Source organism: Balaenoptera acutorostrata, chromosome 21 (genome assembly GCF_949987535.1).
Source record: "Balaenoptera acutorostrata chromosome 21, mBalAcu1.1, whole genome shotgun sequence".
Taxonomy (NCBI): domain Eukaryota; kingdom Metazoa; phylum Chordata; class Mammalia; order Artiodactyla; family Balaenopteridae; genus Balaenoptera; species Balaenoptera acutorostrata.
This window is the reverse complement of record NC_080084.1, coordinates 5,829,982-5,849,209: the sequence shown is the minus strand read 5'-3', so window position 1 is coordinate 5,849,209 and position 19,228 is coordinate 5,829,982. Positions and strand designations below refer to the sequence as shown.

General features: G+C 51.4%; 1 protein-coding gene across 5 annotated transcripts in view; it reads left to right on the top strand.

Moving 5' to 3' along the window:
* Positions 1 to 7,050: 7,050 nt before the first annotated feature.
* IKBKB (inhibitor of nuclear factor kappa B kinase subunit beta) overlaps positions 7,051 to 19,228 on the top strand; it is a 48,936-nt gene continuing 36,758 nt past the window's right edge. The window contains exons 1-3 of one of the 5 annotated variants that reach the window (XM_057537256.1): positions 7,051 to 7,164; positions 7,752 to 7,874; positions 18,314 to 18,408. In XM_057537256.1, coding sequence (XP_057393239.1) covers positions 7,770 to 7,874; positions 18,314 to 18,408 — 200 coding nt within the window. In that variant the 5' untranslated portion in view covers positions 7,051 to 7,164; positions 7,752 to 7,769. Of the gene's footprint in view, positions 7,165 to 7,426; positions 7,631 to 7,751; positions 7,875 to 18,313; positions 18,409 to 19,228 lie in introns of those variants that run through there. The other 4 variants (XM_057537258.1, XR_009006505.1, XM_057537255.1 and 1 more) reach the window with 4 other exon arrangements.

Genomic DNA, 19,228 nt, shown 5'->3' with positions numbered 1-19,228 from the left:
ATAAACCTAATTTTTTTTAATGACCAAAAGGAAGTAGAAAGATTATCTATGTGTTTAAGTGATCTGACATCCTCTGGTAATAAAATGAATAGGGTCTACAATTTTTTCTCCTAAGAACCATCCCTCCGGGTCCTGCCATTTTTTTGCCCACTTCACAGACCCACCCACCAGATCAGTGTGAATTGATCCAGACTGGCAGGTAGCAGTAGCAGAGAGGGGAAAATTTTTATTACTTAGGACCCAAAATGGTCTGTCGGTGTTTCTGTCTTCTAAGGGGAGGCAGAATTCCTATCGAATCACTGCAGTTCCCTTTTTCTTAGAGGGTAGTGGCTCTGCAGGGACAGAGAAAGAAATTAGAGTGTAGACGTCCCCTCGTTCAGCCCAGGATTTTTGTCGTGAAGGGGAGGCCTCCAGGGGGTGACGGAGCGTCTGGAGGAGGTGATGGCAGCCTGAGAGCAGCAGCTGGTGAGTGGGTGGGCCCTTTCCGGGTGACAGGCTTGAGGCCTCAGCCTAAGGCGTTCGGATCTGAATCTAGTTTAGAAGCTGTGCTGGCCGCCTGAGGGCCCCTGGCTGTGCTCTGTTGGGGACCTAACTGAGGACGGGGCTGTGGCCGAGAAGGGTGGGCTGCTCTGCCCGAGATGTCAGAGGGATCTGGCTCTTTGTCCAGGAGCAGGAGGCCTGGAGCTGGGCAGCCAGGGCAGGTGGGAGATGGAGATGGGGGAAGCTGGGCCAGGTGGTGGGAATGGAAACTGCTCAAGAGAAGCTGTCTGATGCTTATTTCAAATCGCCTGTGGTGCTGGGATGTAAATGTCTCCATCTCTGCAAACCTTTGGCGAAGTCTGTAAATACGAGTCCTGCGAATGATGATTTGGGTGAATTCGAGCTGAAAGGCTGTCTTCCAGGTGTGGGCAGAGAACTGGATCCACAAACCCAGGGGGGCAAAAGGATTTAATTTAAATCCTGATGGGGTTTCCCAGGTGGCGCAGTGGTTAAGAACCCACCTGCCAATGCAGGGGACACGGGTTCGAGCCCTGGTCCGGGAAGATCCCACATGCCGCGGAGCAACTAAGCCCGTGCGCCACAACTACTGAGCCTGCGCTCTAGAGCCCGCCAGCCACAACTACGGAAGCCCGCGCGCCTAGAGCCCGTGCTCCTCAACAAGAGAAGCCACCGCAATGAGAAGCCCACGCTGCAACTAGAGAAAGCCTGCGTGCAGCAAAAAAGACACAATGCAGGCAAAAATAAATAAATAATAAATAAATAAATAAATACACAATTGTGTTAAAAAAAACCCTGAAGTCTTTTTAAAAAAATTAGTGATAATGGCTCTTAAGGACTAGAAGAGAGTGTGGTGACAAAATCGCTGGCTGTGGTGGAGAGGAAGACCGATTTAGAAAGGACAGTCAAGAATTCAGCAAAAGCAGGAGCTCAGAATCAGAGGAGGCTGCAAAGCATACTATCTTTTAACACCACCACTTCTTACATCAAATTCTTGGAGAGACGTGACAGGTGAATGGACACAGGGCCTTTCACCGTTAAGTGGGGGCCGGCTGGAGCTCATTTAACTTGAATCACAAGGGACGAGGATCTCAGCTGAATTCTGGATTATTGCATTTAAAAACTAACAGTATTAGGACTTCCCTGGTGGTGCAATGGTTAAGAATCCACCTGCCAACGCAGGGACACGGGTTCGAGCCCTGGTCTGGGAAGGTCCCATGTGCTGCGGAGCAACTAAGCCCGTGCGCCACAACTACTGAGCCCGCGCTCTAGAGCCCGCGAGCCACAACTACTGAGCCTGCACACCCTAGACCCCATGCTCTGCAACAAAAGAAGCCACTGCAATGAGAAGCCCACACACCGCAATGAAGAGTAGAGACCCCACTTGCCACAACTAGAGAAAGTCCGTGCGCAGCAATGAAGACCCAACGTAGCCGAAAAAGAAAGACAAAAAAACACAAAAAAGTATTAATAACTACTATTCAAACAGGTTTTAATAAGCACCAAGCTCTGTACTAGGCACTTTATAGTTCTTATCTCACTTAAACCATATAACCATGAGGAGTAGGTTTTATTAGCCTCCAATTTATTTTTTTTAATTTTATTGAAGTATAAGTTGATTTACAATGTTGTATTAATTTCTGCTGTATAACAAAGTGACTCAGTTATACAGACTCATATATATATATATATATTCTTTTTCATATTCTTTTCCATTATGGTTTATCACAGGATATTAGTTTCCTGTGCTATACAGTAGGACCTTATTGTTTATCCATTCTCTATATAATAGTTTGCATCTGCTAATCCCAAACTCCCACTCCATCCCTCCCCAACCCCCCTCCCCCTTGGCAACCACAAGTCTGTTCTCTATGTCTTTGAGTCTATTTCTGTTTCATAGATAAGTCCATTTGTGTCATATTTTAGATTCCACATATAAGTGATATCATATGGTATTTGTCTTTCTCTGACTTAGTTCACGCAGTATGATAATCTCTAGGTCCATCCATGTTGCTGCAAATGGCATTATTTCATTCTTCTTAATGTCTGAGTAGTATTCCATTGTATATATGTACCACATCTTCTTTATCCATTCATCTGTCAATGGACATTTAGGGTGTTTCTATGTCCTGGCTACTGTGAACAGTGCTGCTATGAACATAGGGATGCATGTATCTTTTCGAATTATAGTTTTCTCCAGATATATGCCCAGGAGTGGGATTGCAGGATCATATGGTAACTCTATTTTTACTTTTTTAGGGAACCTCCATACTGCTCTCCATAGTGGCTGTATCAATTTACATTCCCACCAACAGTCTAAGAGGGTTCCCTTTTCTCCATATCCTCTCCAGCATTTATTATTTGTAGACTTTTTAATGATTATTAGCCCCCAATTTAGAGATGAGAAAACTAAGGCTCAGTGAGGTCCAGTGAACTGCCTGTTCACAAAGCCAAGAAAACGCAGAGCCAGGATTAGAACCACATCTCTCAGACTCCAGAGACCACCTATAACCAAATGCTAAAGGGTGCAGTATCACCAAGTCTTTGCCTTGGCCAATTCACCCATTCATTCAGTAAATTCTTACTGAGCACCTGTGATGTTCCAAGCACTAGGAATACAGCAGGGAATAAAATCTCTGCTCCCATAGAGCACAGGTAAGAGCTCAGAACTAAGGTGAGCTAAGAAACATCCTAAGGTACGAGCACACACACCCAGCCCACATCCACGGTTTCCCCACCACCACGGCCAAGGGATGGGCGGCTGTGCTTTAGCAACGCCTTCCTCTTTAATTTGAATTTACTGGAATAAAAACATGTGCATGTACAAATGAAAGGAGCTTACAAGCTGATTTCCTCCCCCAGCTATAATCCCTCTCAGGAGGGGGACTCAGGGCCCCAAATCCCCAGCTTTCCGTGTTTCACCCAAGGTTTGAAGCACGATGGCCAGACTGGCCCAGGTCTCATTCACAGAGGGAGAAGTTAGCTACATTTTCTTCCCTTCCTCACTGCAGCCAGCTCTGCGCTGAGCCGTGTAGGGTCTGGGCTGAAGTGCATTCTCACCATCAGTCTCCACCAGCCCACTCCCACCTCCCACGATCTCCCCTAGAAGAAAGGCGGATTTCTTTACGTCCTCCAACTGCAAGTTTTCCAACTTTTGCGACAAAAGATTTTTTTTGTTTGTTGAAGGAGCAGGTCCTGACTTGCAGAGCTCTCTCCCTGCAGGGCTGGGGTAAAACAAACTTGGAAGGATAGTGAAAGAGTTGCTGAAATCACTGAACCAGAGCTGACTCTGGGGCTGGGGGCCTGGGGAAATCCTCCCTCTTCCGAGTGGTCTGTTTTATCGCTTTCCTATCTTTTAAGCTGGCTTCTCTTACTATGACTCAGCTCCCAGATTGCTCAGAAAACAATCCTTTTCTCACTCAGAGGAGCTCAGTGCTGTTTTGTTCTCAAAGATCGGGCAAGAGGATAGTTATTTTTTACTTACCCTGTGAAGAAGACTTTTATTTTACAATAACCCCATTGGAAACGTTATCCTTATCACCAACACCATACCGCCTCTACAGCAGAACAAATTAGCACTGGACACTGTATTGCCTGGTCCCATCTCTCATCACTTGGGGACCCTCAGTGAGTCGTACACCTCCAGTAAGATTCTAGGTGCCTCTAATGAGAGTTGGATACCCTGGACCAGTGGTACCCAGGGCTGTGTGGGGCACTCAGGCTGCTCAGTGTTTCTGGATTACCCTAAATAGCACATTCAGCCTCAAAACAGGAAGGAAAAGGAAGACTTTTCTGCTGCATCTGAAAATATTTTTTGTAAAAAATCTGCTCAGTCATCTCTAGAACAGGATAAAGACCAGACGTAGGCAGTGGACGTGTCTTATCTGGAGGGAAAAAGGGACTTAACATGATAAACATCTCAGGACATGATAAAACCCAGAGACTCCTTCCTGGGCCATCATTAATTTTTTTTTAAAAAATCCAGTAATATGTGACTTATCAGAGAGATTTATATTCAGTTGAAAGCCAAGGTATTTTTAGCTGAGCAAATGAGAATTCTTAAATTATAGTGGTGCAGAGTGAACCTTTGGCATATCTGTGGATGTCTCACTAAGTTTCTCAGGGACAGTGATTTTCAGTGGTGACAGGATTAAAGAGAAACCTTTTGTGATGTCATACAGGAAACATACTCTAGAGAGGGCCCAGCACCTGTAGGAACTCAGTAAAATTTTATTTATGAAAATAAATTTATTTTAAAAATTGATTATTAAAGAGACTCTTAGGACTTCCCTGGTGGCACAGTGGTTAAGACCTGCCAATGCAGGGGACACGGGTTCGAGCCCTGGTCTGGGAAGATCCCACATGCCGCGGAGCAACTAAGCCCGTGCCCCACAACTACTGAGCCTACGTTCTAGAGCCCACGAGCCACAACTACTGAGGCCCGCATACCACAACTACTGAGCCCGCGTGCCACAACTACTGAAGCCCGCGTGCCTAGAGCCCATGCTCCGCAACGAGGAGCCATTGCAATGAGAAGCCCGCGCACCACAACAAAGAGTAGCCCCCGCTCACCGCAACTAGAGAGAGCCCGCGCGCAGCAACAAAGGCCCAACGCAGCCAAATATTAAAAAAAAAAAAAAAAAGAGAGACACTTACACTGCACTTAGAATATGTCAGGCACTATTCTAAGTGTTTTACAACTGTTTACTCATGTTCTTTTCTCTTCCTGCTTTGAGGCCCAGCGTGCTGTTTAGCAGAAGCAATAGGATAAGTGGAGAAATTGAGCATCCTGGCGTGGCTAGGGCAGCCCTGGGCACACTGACCCGTCTGCTTGGGTTGACGTCTGTTCCTAAGAGTAAACTTCAGCCTCAGGCTCTGTCCAGGCAGGAGCGTCCTCTGTGTCAGGCACGGCTCTTACCATCTTATCACCTGTCCTTCACAACACCCTCGCCCTCCCAGCCCTCCTGTCTCTGACTTGTGTGCCCTCTTACCTCCTGCTGCTTTTAGGCTGAACCAGATGAAACTGCTAATCTTTGTTGCTGATGTTTCAACTGGTTTTGTTTTATTTTAAAAAATGATAATTTCATGCAATTCACCCTTATATTGCCTACCTTTTAAAAAAAATTGAGGTATAGTTGATTTACAATATAATTAGTTTCAAGTGTACAACATAGTGATTCAAATTTTTTTATAGAATATACTCCATTTATAGTTATTAGAAAATATTGGCTCTACTCCCTGTGCTGTACAATGTATCCTTGTAGCTTATTTATTTAATACATTGTAGTTTGTACCTCTTAATTCCCTACCCCTTTCGTGCCCCTCCCCCTTTCCATCTCCCCACTGGTAGCCCCTTGTTTGTTCTCTATATCTGTGAGTCTGCTTCTTTTTGTTATATTCACTAGTTTGTTGTATTTTTTACATTCCACATATAAGTGATATCACACAGTGTTTGTCTTTCTCTGTCTGACTTATTTCACTTAGCATAATACCCTCCAAGTCCATCCATTAATATTGCCTACATTTTAAAGAAAAGAAATGGCTGCTTAGAATGGTCTAAGTATCAATAACTTGCCCTAAATTCTCAGAGGTTCTCAATAACAGTACCCGGATTCAAAGTCCAGTTTGCTCCCTTCTGAACTTACTAGTATGCTACTTTTAAGAGCTTGCACCCAAGAACCAGCTGCTGGGGTTTAAACATCAGATCATCATCCTCTTATAAGGCTGTGACTTTGGGATAAAGATTTTTCGCTCTGTGCGTCAGTTTTCTCATCTGTAAAATGGGGATAATAATGCAGTACTGTCCAATTTGTAGGATGGTCTTGACAATTGGATGAGGAAATCCAAGTACAGAATTTAGACAGTGCCAGGCACTCAGTAAGCACTCTATAAAGTGAGCTATTATCTTCAGGTTGCCTTTAATACTTTTTTTCCTGCTTGAGTAAATATACCAACACACACAGGCCTCTCCTTTGTCTGCTAACATGAGGCCCTCGAACTGAGAAAGTGAATAGTAAAAACCTAATTATGACGCTAAGTAGGTAGGAGATGACCAATTAACAGCTGTTCTCACAATTTCCAGACGTCACTGGGGCTGAACCTGCAGTTTTGTGTTAGTCACTGGGGCTGAACCTGCAGTTCTGCGTTACGCTACTGGATTCTTTCCCTTGACCTTATTTTTTTAAGGAGGAAACGGGGGTTGTCACTCCTCCTAGGAACGACAGGTGTGACTTATCATTCTCGATATGAGCCAAGGAGCCTCCAGACGAGGGGAGGGAGCGCAGCCCGAGAACAGGAGGCCCAGGGCAATTCTTGTAAACTGTCCCTAAACCAGTCCTAGCAGGGGCCGGGAAATTCCCCCACTTCAAAGTCTAGGAAGCGTGTCAGGCTGACTCCAGGGGTGCCAGGTGAGGAAATCCCCATCTTCCCTGTCCCAGAAGCCGCTCGGGTCGAAGTCGCTAAGTCTAAAAAGGGCTCTGGCTTTTCTCAGGGCTGGTCACCGGGCGGAACGGGGCGGGGCCTGGGCCACGCAGTCCCTTTAAGGCTGCAGCCCACGTGCTCCGTGACGTCAGAGTAGGAAGTGTTTGAGGAAGTGGCGCTCGGCTGGCGGTTTTGAGATTCCCGCACTTTAATGTCGTCTGGGTGGCGCCCGCTCCCCGCCGCCAGGTGAGTCCCTCGGGCGGGCGCCCCCGGTGTCACCTGCCCGGCGGGCTCGCACCCCTCCTCTCCGAGGCTCGCGGAGACGCCCGTGACGGGTCCTGAGTCAGGGGTTCCTGGGCGGGGGGAGCTGGGAGGCCCCGGAGCCCGGCCCCGGCGGGGTGGTGCCGGGTGGCGGCCGCGAGGCGGGGGCCCGGGACGGGGCGGTGATTCGTCCGCGCCGCGGTGACGCAGGGACAGCGAGGAGCTGGGAGGGGAGGCGCCCCGGCCAGCGGGCAGGGCGCCCGGGCGGGGTCCCGGCTGGGGATCCCCTTGCAGGTCCTGGGCAGTGGGGCGCCCTGTCCTTTGAGGGACTCTCCTCCCTGCTGCTTCCATACAAATTGGGGAGCGGGGGGGGGTCGGTGGAGGGGCTGCGAAAGGCCGGAGTTGGCTACCAAAACCAAAACCAAACCAAGCAACCTGGGTTATGTACGAGGTGAAAACCACTTCCGATTTTTCTTTCACATGGAAGGGCTGTAGTATCTCCTGTCCATCTCCTTGCGTTCCATTCTCCCTTAACCTCCGCCTTTTGTCCCCCACCGCCGAATTGCTTACAGAGTTAGCAGGACATCAGTATGAGCTGGTCACCTTCCCTGCCAACCCAGACATGCGGGGCCTGGGAAATGAAAGAACGGCTTGGGACCGGGGGATTTGGGAACGTCATCCGATGGCACAATCAGGTAGGCCCGGTGCCGCTGGGAAGAGCTGGGGGGGCGGGGTTGGGGGCAGGCTCCCCCCTCACTGCCTCTGTGTGACCCTGCGCTCCCTGGGTGAACGGGGCTCACCTTGGCCATGGGCTTCTTGGGGGAGAGTGAGAGACGGGGCCTCCGGGCCCCTAAGCTGACTCTAGGTTAGTGGTCTCCAAGCTTTATTGACTGTGTCACCTAAATAAATAGTAAAAAAAAAAGTTTAAGCTGTCAGCTTCAGTTATATATATTGAAACTTATATATCTATGCTAACCTTAGACTAACACCTACTAATACATTGTGTAGTAATCTATTACACGTTATGAAACGTGCAAAAATAGAAAAATCTAAAGTGTGAAAATAATAAAATATTTTTAAATGTTTGAAAAGTTAATTTAAAAAATATTTGAAGTACTTACCAATTACGATGTCTTCCCAGTATTGTTTGCAATACTTCACAGCACGAATTATACAGAGACACACGAAAGTGAGAATTATCGTTAAGGATGGTGGGTGAACATCCGTTATTTCAAATAATTTTTATAGTTTTGAATTCTTTGGACCGATTTCTTTTTAGCTCTGCTAGATCTTCATTGTTTTGTTTTAAACATCTTTATTGGAGTATGATTGCTTCACGATTGTGTGTTAGTTTCTGCTGTATAACAAAGTGATCCCCGTTGTTTTTATTCCTTATGTGTCTGACGTGAGTTTCTCACCCCACAAGCGTTAGGTCTTCCATATTACTGTTTGTGTGTACCGGTGTTACATGCACTGAAATTCTCCACAGCAGTGTCTTTCAGCCATTCGTCCATTTTATGAGAGTTATTTTGTTAAAATCAGATAATACCATCCATAATTCTACCAAAGTGGGGCACACGGAACCTGCAGCACGTCCTCCATCCCCTGCCTGTGGAATGCCCATTTTCCTTGGGATCCCTCGAGTGTCAGAAGCGGCATGTGACCTGACAGATGCTCTGAGGACAGTGCTGTACGGTTAATAGCAGGAAAGCTTCATTTCGTGTTTATTTTTTGGATTCCAGTCTTGGGAAACCCCTACATATACCCAATTTGGAGACCATTGCTCGAGGAAAGCCCCTCTCACCAAATAGATAATACTAGCTTCTTGACCCAAAATTCAGACACCCCAGAGCCCCGGAGGGAAGAAGCCTCCTACTTCTTAATCAAGGGCCACGAGCATCTTTTTGGACTCAAGAGATGGAAAATTTCGTACCGCTTCCCAGGAGCCTGGCTGCAGCCGGCAGGGAGGGTCATGCAGGCTCCCGGCCAGCCACGGCAGAGGGCCGTCTCAGACAGCCACCCTCCTGTATCAACTGGAGGACACTTTAGGCCCTGCCCTGAACCCTGTCAGCTCTGAGTGGATGGGGCAGCCCCTGGAGGAATGTGAGAGCCAGAGCCGGAGGGCAGAGGACAGTCCTGCATCTGGTCATTCTCACACTCACCCAGGAGACGCCAATTCCAGCAAACCCTGTAGCTGGGACGGGGCTAGGGGAGGGGGGCAGGGGGTGCAGCCAGGGGCCTGGCATCAGGACAGGAGAGTCAGATCCTTCCACAGCCCCACGCAGACCTGGGCCGGGCTGCTTCCAGACAGGCCAGGGCTTCTGGAGTCTTGACTACAGCAAGTGTCCCGCTGCAGCTGAACTGGAGACATCTTGGTTTCCTGCAGGAAGAGTTCTATCAGGCTGTGCCGCGTGTCTGCCGTCTCTCACCCCAAGTGGCCTCCATCTGCTCTCTGGGCTTGGGATCTGCTTGTCAGATGGAGTTTGTTTCTGGCTTTATAGCTGCGAGCCCAAGAGTGTGTGTGTGTGTGTGTGTGTGTGTGTGTATGGACTTGTTTTCTAGAATTGCTACTTTCCAGTATCTTCTCCTGTTCAGAAACCTTAATTTTTAGAAAGCCAAAGGCCGAGCTCTCGTTCTCCCATTTGCGGCCCCTCCACTCCCCGCCTCTCCCCCATCGGCTCCCAGCTGAGCCCTGTGCGGGACGAGCCCCTCTCTCCTGGACATCTTTGTGTGCACTCTGCCCCTGCCTCCAGGACCCCGTGTGGACCACCTCCCACAGAGCCGGCAGGACCCCTCGTCCCGCGGGAGCTGGTTCTCACTGAACCCTGCAGCCTCGCTTGTTCGGGCAGCCTCGCGCGGTGTGGTTTTCTGCCTAGGAGTGTTCCCATCGGCCTGGGCTCTGCCCGGCTTTGGGCTTCTTTCACTCCCCACCCAGAGACTCTCCTGGTGTTACAGGTGTGTTAGGTGCACAGGGTCATCCACTCTTGGCTAAAGACCTTTCTGGAAAAGGGAAAGAGCCATTCATCAAGTGTTATAAATGTAAGCTCCCAGCTTTGATCACTGCGACCCAGGAGAGGGGCCCGGTGCAGTGAGACCTTGTACCGGAGGCCGGGGTCCGTCACGGGGTCTGGAAGGCTGCCCCAAGGAGGCAGCGCTGGATGGGAGACCTGAGGGATGGTGGAAGCTAGCTGGGCAGAGAAGGCGGGAGGAGGGTTCCAGGCCCAGGGCGCGGCCTGTTCGGAGCCCCTGCCGGGGGGGTTGGGAGGGGTAGGTCATGGCAGGTGGATGTGAGCGGAAGGGCTGCGAGGGGAAGGGGTGCTGCAGGGAGCCCCGCTCGGGCTGCAGGAACACTTGGTGGGGCCCAGGCAGTGCTGGGCTGGGAAGTCAGCTCTCCAAAAAAAATCCCTGATTCCTGCAGCGTGACGGCTCCCACTGCGACTTGTTTCTTGCTGCTGGCGGTTTAACCTCCTTTCTCACCGGATTCCTGAGTATTAGCAGTCAGCTCTCGGGAGCCGGTACGGGGACCCCACTGGCACTGCCCCGTCTGTTGGGGAGACCAGTTAAGTAAGAGGTTTCCGGAGCAGTCCGGGTGCAAGATTGGACTGGGCTGATGGTGGTGGACGTGGGGGGAAGTGGGCAGATTTAAGAGCTTTTCAGGGTGACATTGGCAGGACACAGGGGTGGAGTGGACGGTGAGGGGCTGGGGGAGAGGTGTCCAGCGTTCCCAGGTGTGTCGTGAGCACTGGCTCGGGGCCTGGCTCCGTCCAGGAAGCACTCCAGGTCCTCCGGGCGTCCCCCCCTTGGGGAAATCCCTGGGCTGCTCTGGGTGCTTAGGGGAGGGTCTTTAATCGGTGTTCGGGGTCAGAACACGAGCGTGTTCTCCGGGGGGACACCCCTGCTTTCAGAACCTCTGGAGGAGAGCAGCTGGCATAGGGTGGTGGTGGCTTAACTCCAGTCGAGCAGAGTAATTGCTTATGTTCGACATGGCAACCATGTACGTTTTCCTAATACGCCATGTACCTTGTCTGCAAGAGAGAGTATTTGTCCTTCGTCGTAGGAGAAGCATGAAGGAGCCTAAGCAGTGGTGTCCTCAGTCAGATGAGTCAGACTAATGATCAGACCCATCATTTTTTTTTTCCTCAGTATTTTTAAAATTAATTAATTAATTAATTTTTATTTTTGGCTGCATTGGGTCTTCATTGCTGCACGCGGGCTTTCTCTAGTTGTGGCGAGCAGGGGCTGCTCTTCGTTGCCGTGCGCCGGTTTCTCATTGCGGTGGCTTCTCTTGTTGCGGAGCACAGGCTCTAGGTGCGTGGGCTTCAGTAGTTGCGGCACGCGGGCTCAGTAGTTGCGGCTCGCGGGCTCTAGAGCGCAGGCTCAGTAGTTGTGGGGCACGGGCTTAGTTGCTCCGCGGCATGTGAGATCTTCCCGGGCCAGGGCTTGAACCCGTGTCTCCTGCACTGGCAGGTGGATTCTTCACCACTGCGCCGTGAGGGAAGTCCAGACCCATCATTTATTGAGCACGTCCTGTACGCCAGCATGGGCGAGGTGTTTCACATGCTTTATCTCCAGTCTGCTCAACCACCGTAAATGGAAGTACTGTTGTCTTTACTCCCATTTTATAACTGAGGAAACTGAAGCATAGAGAGGTTAACCCCTTACCCAGAGAGGCTAAGCTAGTAAGTAAAGGAGCTGGAATCTTCTGAACCTACATCTGTTTGAATCCCAGCCTCATGCCTCCTCCACTGGCTTGTGGCTTCTCCAAGGTGGGGATCCAAGGTCAGGGACACCCCGGAACAGGCTCAGTTGAAGGACTAAAGGAAAAAGCCCCCTTTGGATGACAAAATGTATAAGTCTTCCTTGCTAAACAGAGAACCCTAAAGTGAATATTTCCCAGGGAGGAAGGGCAGTGCAACAAATGACCCTACCCGTCTCCATGAGTTTTTTGGTTCTCTTACCAAGCATGGGCCTTGACAATCCTTGCTGTGTGGATACTCCCTTAAATCTTCAGCCCAAGGGTCAGTACTTTCTAGATGGGCTGATATTTTCAATAAGGTGTTTGTCAAACACAAAGGAAGAAGAAGAAGAGGAGGGGACCTCAGTGACCTCAGCTGCAGCCCCCTTCGGGAGCGAGGGGGAGAAAACTCAGGACTTGCAGTCACACAGCCTGGGCTCAAGTCCTGGCTCTGGTGTCGGCAGCTTCAGGGCTCTGGGCCACAGCCTCCCACATGGATTTGAAAGAAGCTGCAATATCGATCCCCTCTGCTCTCAGCATGTCTGGGCCAGATGTGGCGCTGCTATGCCCTGGAAGCCTCTGGACACGTCCCAGGGTACCTCACAGATACCACATACTTACTCTGTGCACTGTGATGGGAAAGGCTGGGAGTTGCTGCCCTGGTCCCTGAGGACACACCGGTTATCCCTCTAGAAGTGGCGCTGGCTCTACTTGTCCCCTCACTGGACGACACTAAGCTCACTTTAGCCTGTCTGTGTGTCTTCAGGTCTTAAAGACTTTGAGCACGGGCCTGAGGCCATCAGGGGTCCGTCAGGGAAAAAAGGAGGTGACCCTGACGTACTGTGCTCTAGTCGAGGGGATAAAGTGAATCCTCAGGAACGTATCAAGTGAGTGTAAATATGAGCACCAAATCGTGAGGAAGTAATCACGGCTCCTGTTTATCGGGAATGTCATTGCCAGTTGTGCTGGGTGCTTTACCCATGCTGTCTCGTCGATGCCCGGAGGTGACCGGAGGCTTGTCAAAGCAGGGTTTCACGGGAGGTGGAGTGCAGGTGGTGGGACGGGGAGAGCACCATCTACACGCGCCTAGGAAGGGAACGGTGCTGCGCGAATGTGCTCCAGGCCCTCAAGGATCAGATGCTGCGTCTCATTTAACTGACAGCACCGGCAGAGGTAGGGTCGCCTCTACCTTGTGGATAAAGACCCAGAGGCCCAATGGGCTCAAGGTCGCACATTTGCCAGGCGGAGTACAGGGATCATGATCTCTGACCTGCTTCACCCCTGAGCCCCTGTGGGTGGGTTTGGAGGCCGACGTGCCCGTTAGGTGTTGACTCCGAAGGGAATGGGGTGGAGTCAGCCGTCTCGGCGTAGACTGGTCACCGGCGTTGAGTCAGGGGTGAAGCTGCGGCCAGACCTCGGCCTTCTGACTCTCAGGCCTGGGTTCTGTCCCTAGGATCTCTCTGGGCCCAGCTCCGCACCTCCTTCCTGAAACACTCATCTTGGAGGGAGGACCTGAGAAGGAAAAAGGAAGGTATTTCTGACCCCCCTCTTGGACCACAGAGGCCTGTTGGGTGGTTGCCGTGGTAACAAGAGTCGGCTTTCTGACCTGAGGGTGTGGAGGGACCTCTTGGCTTCCTGTGCATGTCCCCTTGTCGTTAGAAGAACACCATCCGACGGTCTCAGAAGTCTGAGGATGCATGCCCCCTGCCGCCCTCACTTCAGAGTATACCCACGTTTATACGCGAGGTTCGTGTTTTCCTGTACAAAAGGCAGAGTTGCAGACACTCGAAGGACCTTCATAATCAACTGCCTTTGATGTAGGTACCACTTTGGGCCCCTTTCTCCATTTTATCAAAGTACACATCACTTTTAAATTTTGCCCCAACTTACTAGGAGCTGGATACTGAGATGGTTTGGGCCGAGTCTGGGTTTCCAGAGAACTGAGCTGAGAGTGGGAGGGTTCCGAGCCAAGTGGAGAAAGTCATCTGTGCCCTCGAGTGGCATTGCTGCTGGAGAACCAAGCCCCCTGCCCCCCGAGTTTCAAAAACTTCTTCGTAGTCTGTTTACAATGAATTGAATTTCGCTTTCCAGAGCCAGTATGCTTTTAGCAATGGAAGGTCATTCTCTTTGGGTTTCTGTTTCAAATGAAACATTACTCATGGAAAAACGGGAATGTTTTAGAGTACTTGCTAGAGGGCCACCGGGTAAGAAAAGTTGTGTCTCTGTGTCTGTATGGGACACTCAGGCCTAGGAAGTCAGGATTTCCCCTGCCGCTGCAGGACGAAGCTGAGCTGTCCGGAGTCAGTGTTGGTGTCTGTGCCCACTTAGTCTGTGATGTGTTCCATGTTCATATCGTTAAGTTGGCTCTTTAGGTTTGGTTTGGCTGTTGAGACCAATATCGGATCAGTCTTCAACATCAGAATCTATTTGTGGATTCTGGGATGGGCCAGGTGATGGCTGTGTGTTAGCTCTGGTGTTTGTGTTGGGCAAAAGACTACAGTTATCTACAATCACCCAGCATATACAGGTAGAGTCTATAAAATATTTTCTAAGTCACTTAATAAGTCTACCCTTTGGGTTTGATTTATCTGTTATCTTTATGAAGGAAGCATACTGTTTATGCTTGGGAGAATAATGACGCCTCCCAAAATGTCTGCGTCCTAACCCCTTGAGCCTGTGAGTATGTTAGGTTACGTGGCAGAGGGAATTAAGGTTGCTGATCAGCTGACTTAAATGGGAAGATTATCCTGGGTGATCTGGGTGGACCCACTGTAACCACAAGGGTCATTAAAAGTGGAAGAGGGAGGCCGGAGAGTCAGTGTCAGAGTGATGCAACCACAAAGACTCAGCTGGTCACTGATGGCTTTGAGCTGCAGGAAGGGGCCATGAGCCAAGGGATGAATGCAGCCTCTAGAAGCTGGGGTGGGTGAGGATGTGCATTCTCCGGAAAGGGACACGGCCTGCCCACATCTTGATTTTAGTCCAGTGAGCTGCTTGCCAGACTTCTGACCTCCAGAACTATCACGAAATAAATTTGTGTTGTTTTAAGCCAGTAAGCTGGTGGCAATTTGTTGTAGCAGCAATAGAAAACGAATACACTGTTCTGTGTATTGAAGTTAAAATAGGTGCAGATTTTTAAACTCTCAGAGACATTCTGAGGTAACACACCATGCGTGGCAGTATCTTCTTCGAAACTGTTGCATAAAACACTGTCCGTCACAACGTCACACGCTTGAGTGGACGCTCCCAGCAGCGTCACCTCCTTTTACAGCCTGGCCGTCAGTCTTCTCTCATTGGTAGATCTCGGCATCCCAGCCTGGGTCCCTGTGCGATCCCGCCCACCTGGAAACAAGCATCTAGACACATGTCAGAGCAGCTGTTGGTGAAGTTACCAGAGAACTGGGTGAAAACGTTCTAGTCTGAACGCTTAGTGGGAAGTGAAACTCGAAAGCAGATTCAAATCAGTTCGAGAGCAGAGGAATCGGGAAGTTCATGCTGTAGAGGATGGAACGTCTTGTGAGATGTACCTCAAGTCTGTTTGTACATCGATTAAAGAAATAGTGGTCTCTTGACACACACCGTAACTCTTGACAAGTATTAGCTGAACGTCCACCCAAGTTCACTCGTCCGGCTGTACTGATGGGTTCAAGAGCAACAGGACTGACAGTTTTTGAAAGAGGTCAGCTCTTCTTCAATAGGGCTTCTGAATCCAGGCCAGAGATCAGGAATCTGAGAGCAAAGTAAGTGACCGATGTGGCGCAGCCTGGCCATCAGTGCCTGCCTGGCACTAGGGAGCGCTGGCGCAGAGGCAGGCGTGGGCCACCGCAGGGTGAGCCTGGGGGCACTGTGCTGGGTGAGAGGCCGTCACGAAAGGCCACACCTTGTGTGACCGCACTTGGATGAAATGTCCGAACAGCTAAATCTGTAGAGACAGAGTGTAGATGGGTGGTTGCCTAGCGCTGGAGGGCATTGGGGAGAAACGGGAAGTGACGGCTGACGGGTGTGGGGTTTCTTGGGGGGATGATGTGCGTGTTCTAAGACCGACGGTGGCTTTGGCCACGTTACTCTGAATGTCCCCCAGCCATTAACGTGCAGGCTTTATTTATTTATTTTTGGCTGCGCTGGGTCTTCGTTGCTGCACACGGGCTTTCTCTAGTTGCATCGAGCAGGGGCTACTCTTCGTTGCGGTGCGCGGGCTTCTCATTGCGGTGGCTTCTCTTGTTGTGGAGCACCGGCTCTAGGCGCGCGGGCTTCAGTAGTTGCGGCACGCGGGCTCAGTAGTTGTGACTCGTGGGCTCTAGAGCGCAGGCTCAGTAGTTGTGGCTCACGGGCTTAGTTGCTCCGCGGCATGTGGGATCTTCCCGGACCAGGGCTCGAACCCACGTCCCCTGCATTGGCAGGCGGATTCTTAACCACTGTGTCAGCAGGGAAGTAAGTCCCCACATGTGTGCTTTAAACGGTTGAATTGAATGGTATGTGAATTATAGCTCAGTAGAGCTGTTGAAAAAAAAAAAAAGCACGTGAGGTGACTGCATGACAGAGGCTTACCCACAGCCACGTGGGGATTTGATAAAAGCCACTTCTGAGAGTGCCCTGGAGGTGTGGCAAGTACCTGCTTTGGGCCTTGGAGCCATCACGGTCAAAAGATGCCTCCGCCTTCTCCCGGAAGCTTTTGTTCTTGAATGTCGGTTTTAGGGACGGGTCTGTTGACCAGCGAGTCAGGGGTCTTAGTGGACACCGTCTGTCTCCGTCCGGGACTCCCATTTTCCTTTTCCTCCCGGGTGGGTCCTTGTTCACAGGGATAGTGGCTAGTTTGGTGGACGTGTGACCGCGGTGCGCTTCTGCCGCCCTTGGGAAGCATGTGTTCCTGGGGACCTTGCCACGTCCTCGACATGCCTCTGTGAAGTCCCGTTCTGTACCGAATGAACTCCTGCACTTACAGAGCTTATGATACCTTACAGTATGCATTTTCATAAACAGAGAAAATGGTCCGACAGGGCCAGTAGGACACCCATCCTTCAGTTGGGCACCAGTAGGATTTTGGTACCGTTCTGAAGCCTTTTCTTGCTGGATTTACACTCCGCCCGTCCCACCGGCTGGGGCTTGTTCCAGGGCTCGTGGCACGCGGGCTGTTGGGGGAAGGGGTCTCGCCGCAGGCGTGTAGGGGTCGCGGGGTAGGGGTGGGGGTCGGCTTGCTCGCTGATGGCAGGGCCAGCACCCAGGCTGCTGCCACAGAGCCGTGGCCAGGGCAGCTGCTGACCCTCGGCCGTCCTGGGAGCCCCATGGGCCAGGAGGTGGCGGCCGAGCACTGTCCTGGGTTCTGTCTAGACACCTGGGGGAAGGGAAGAGTTAATTCTCGGGGCCCAGGCAGTTGCTCATTCACGAGAATTGTAGTGATTGCCTTCGTTCACGGAGCCTGCATCGAGGGTACTGTGCCAGGTACTGCATTAGAGGTTAAACGCACGAGGAGGGACAGGCCTATAGTTTAACAGAGAAAAGAGAAAATAACCCTGTGACCCTACGGAAAGTAAGTCTTTGGTAGGTAAGTACAATGAAGGAGTGGGGGGGCCGGTGCCTGGGCATCTGCACGAGCCAGAGCAGAGACCCTAGAGCACAGGACCGGGCCGGTGGTCTGACCTAGACTTGGCATCAGACGCCTGGGGTGGAGTCGATGGGGGATGATGGAAAGGCAGGTTAGAGCCCAGCCTGGAAGGGTTTTACGTGCCAGGAGTGCCTGTGTGACATGGGTCTGTCCCCAAGAGTGTTACTGAGCACCCGTAAGGGCTGGACACTGCTAGGGGCTTAGCTCCATGACAGCCCTGAAAGGTGGGTGTCAATGTTCCCATTTTACAGATGAAGACACTGAGCCAGACCTCGTGGTCTGCCAAGGGTCACAGAGCTGGTACATGGCTGCATCGGGATTTGAATCAGCCTGTGTTCCATCTCCTATACCAGGCTTGCATTCTCTCTGGAGAGAGGAACCCCCCACAGGGAGAAGCATGAAGCCTGAAGCCAGGGCATTAACTGTTAGGTTGAAGTGCAGGGGAGTGCCCTTTGCATGGGTCGGAGGTCACGTCCAGCAGCGTTGGGGTCTGAGGAGTGAGGACCCTCTGGGGCAGGAGTGGCCGGCAGAGGTCTCGTGGAGGAGGTGGGGACGGAGCAAGGCCTCGGTGCAGACTTGGGATGGATAGAGATGAGGGGAGGGGGCAGGCTGGGAGGTGGGGCTGGTGGGGACCCGCGTGACGGGCTGGAGGTGACTGGGGGACATCTGTTCAAGTGGGCACCCATGCGGACCTTGGGAGCCTGGAGGTGATGGCGGTCTGTGCTCCAGGTCCTAGGGAGACAACTTCGGATTTGACCCTCGGCTTTCTCTGATCCTCCCGTACGTGTCCTCTGCAGGAAACGGGCGAGCAGATCGCTATCAAGCAGTGCCGGCAGGAGCTTAGTCCCCGGAACCGCGAGCGCTGGTGCCTGGAGATCCAGATCATGAGGAGGTGAGAGCCTGGGGCACGAGCGGGCCCGGGTGCGGGGTGCGGGACCGCAGGGCCGGGGGCCTGGGACGTGGAATGACTCTGGAGGGAGCTAGGCGGCCGAGCTTTGGGATGTGGAGCAACAGCCCCAGTTCTGTCTGGGAAAGAGCCGTGCATCCCAGCCCCTCAATAAGGACCCCAGCCAAACTGTCCAGAAGGGTGGCTTCTGGAGGAGTGGCAGTTACAGCCCACCACTGGGCCTTGCCAAGGGCTCTTGGGGGTTTTCTTTGTTAGGTTAAATTATTTAAAATAGCCATCACAGTGAATTTTCCTTTGTTGGCAAAAGTCCTTTTTTCTCCAGTGTTTCCAGTTCCGAGCTGGTATGTGAGTCTCCCGTGCCCTGAGCCTGTTGCTGTCCGTTCCTCCAGGGTGCCCTCCCAGCCAGGAAGGCACGTGGGGAAGCTCACAGACCGTCGGGCCCCAAACAGGGGCTCCCTGCTGGAGCTCAGGGAAAGGGGAGGCGTCCCCTTGTTTACAGGTGCACGTGCGCGCGCACACACCACACACACCACACACACCCCCCCACACACCACACACCCCACACATCACACACACACCACACACACACCACACACAGACACACACATCACACACACCACACACACCCCACACACACACACCACACACAGACACACACCCCCACACACACATACCCCAAACACACACACCCCACACACACACCCCCCCCACACACACCACACACAGACACACACATCACACACACCACACACAGACACACATCACACACACACCACACACACACCCTCCACACACATACCCCAAA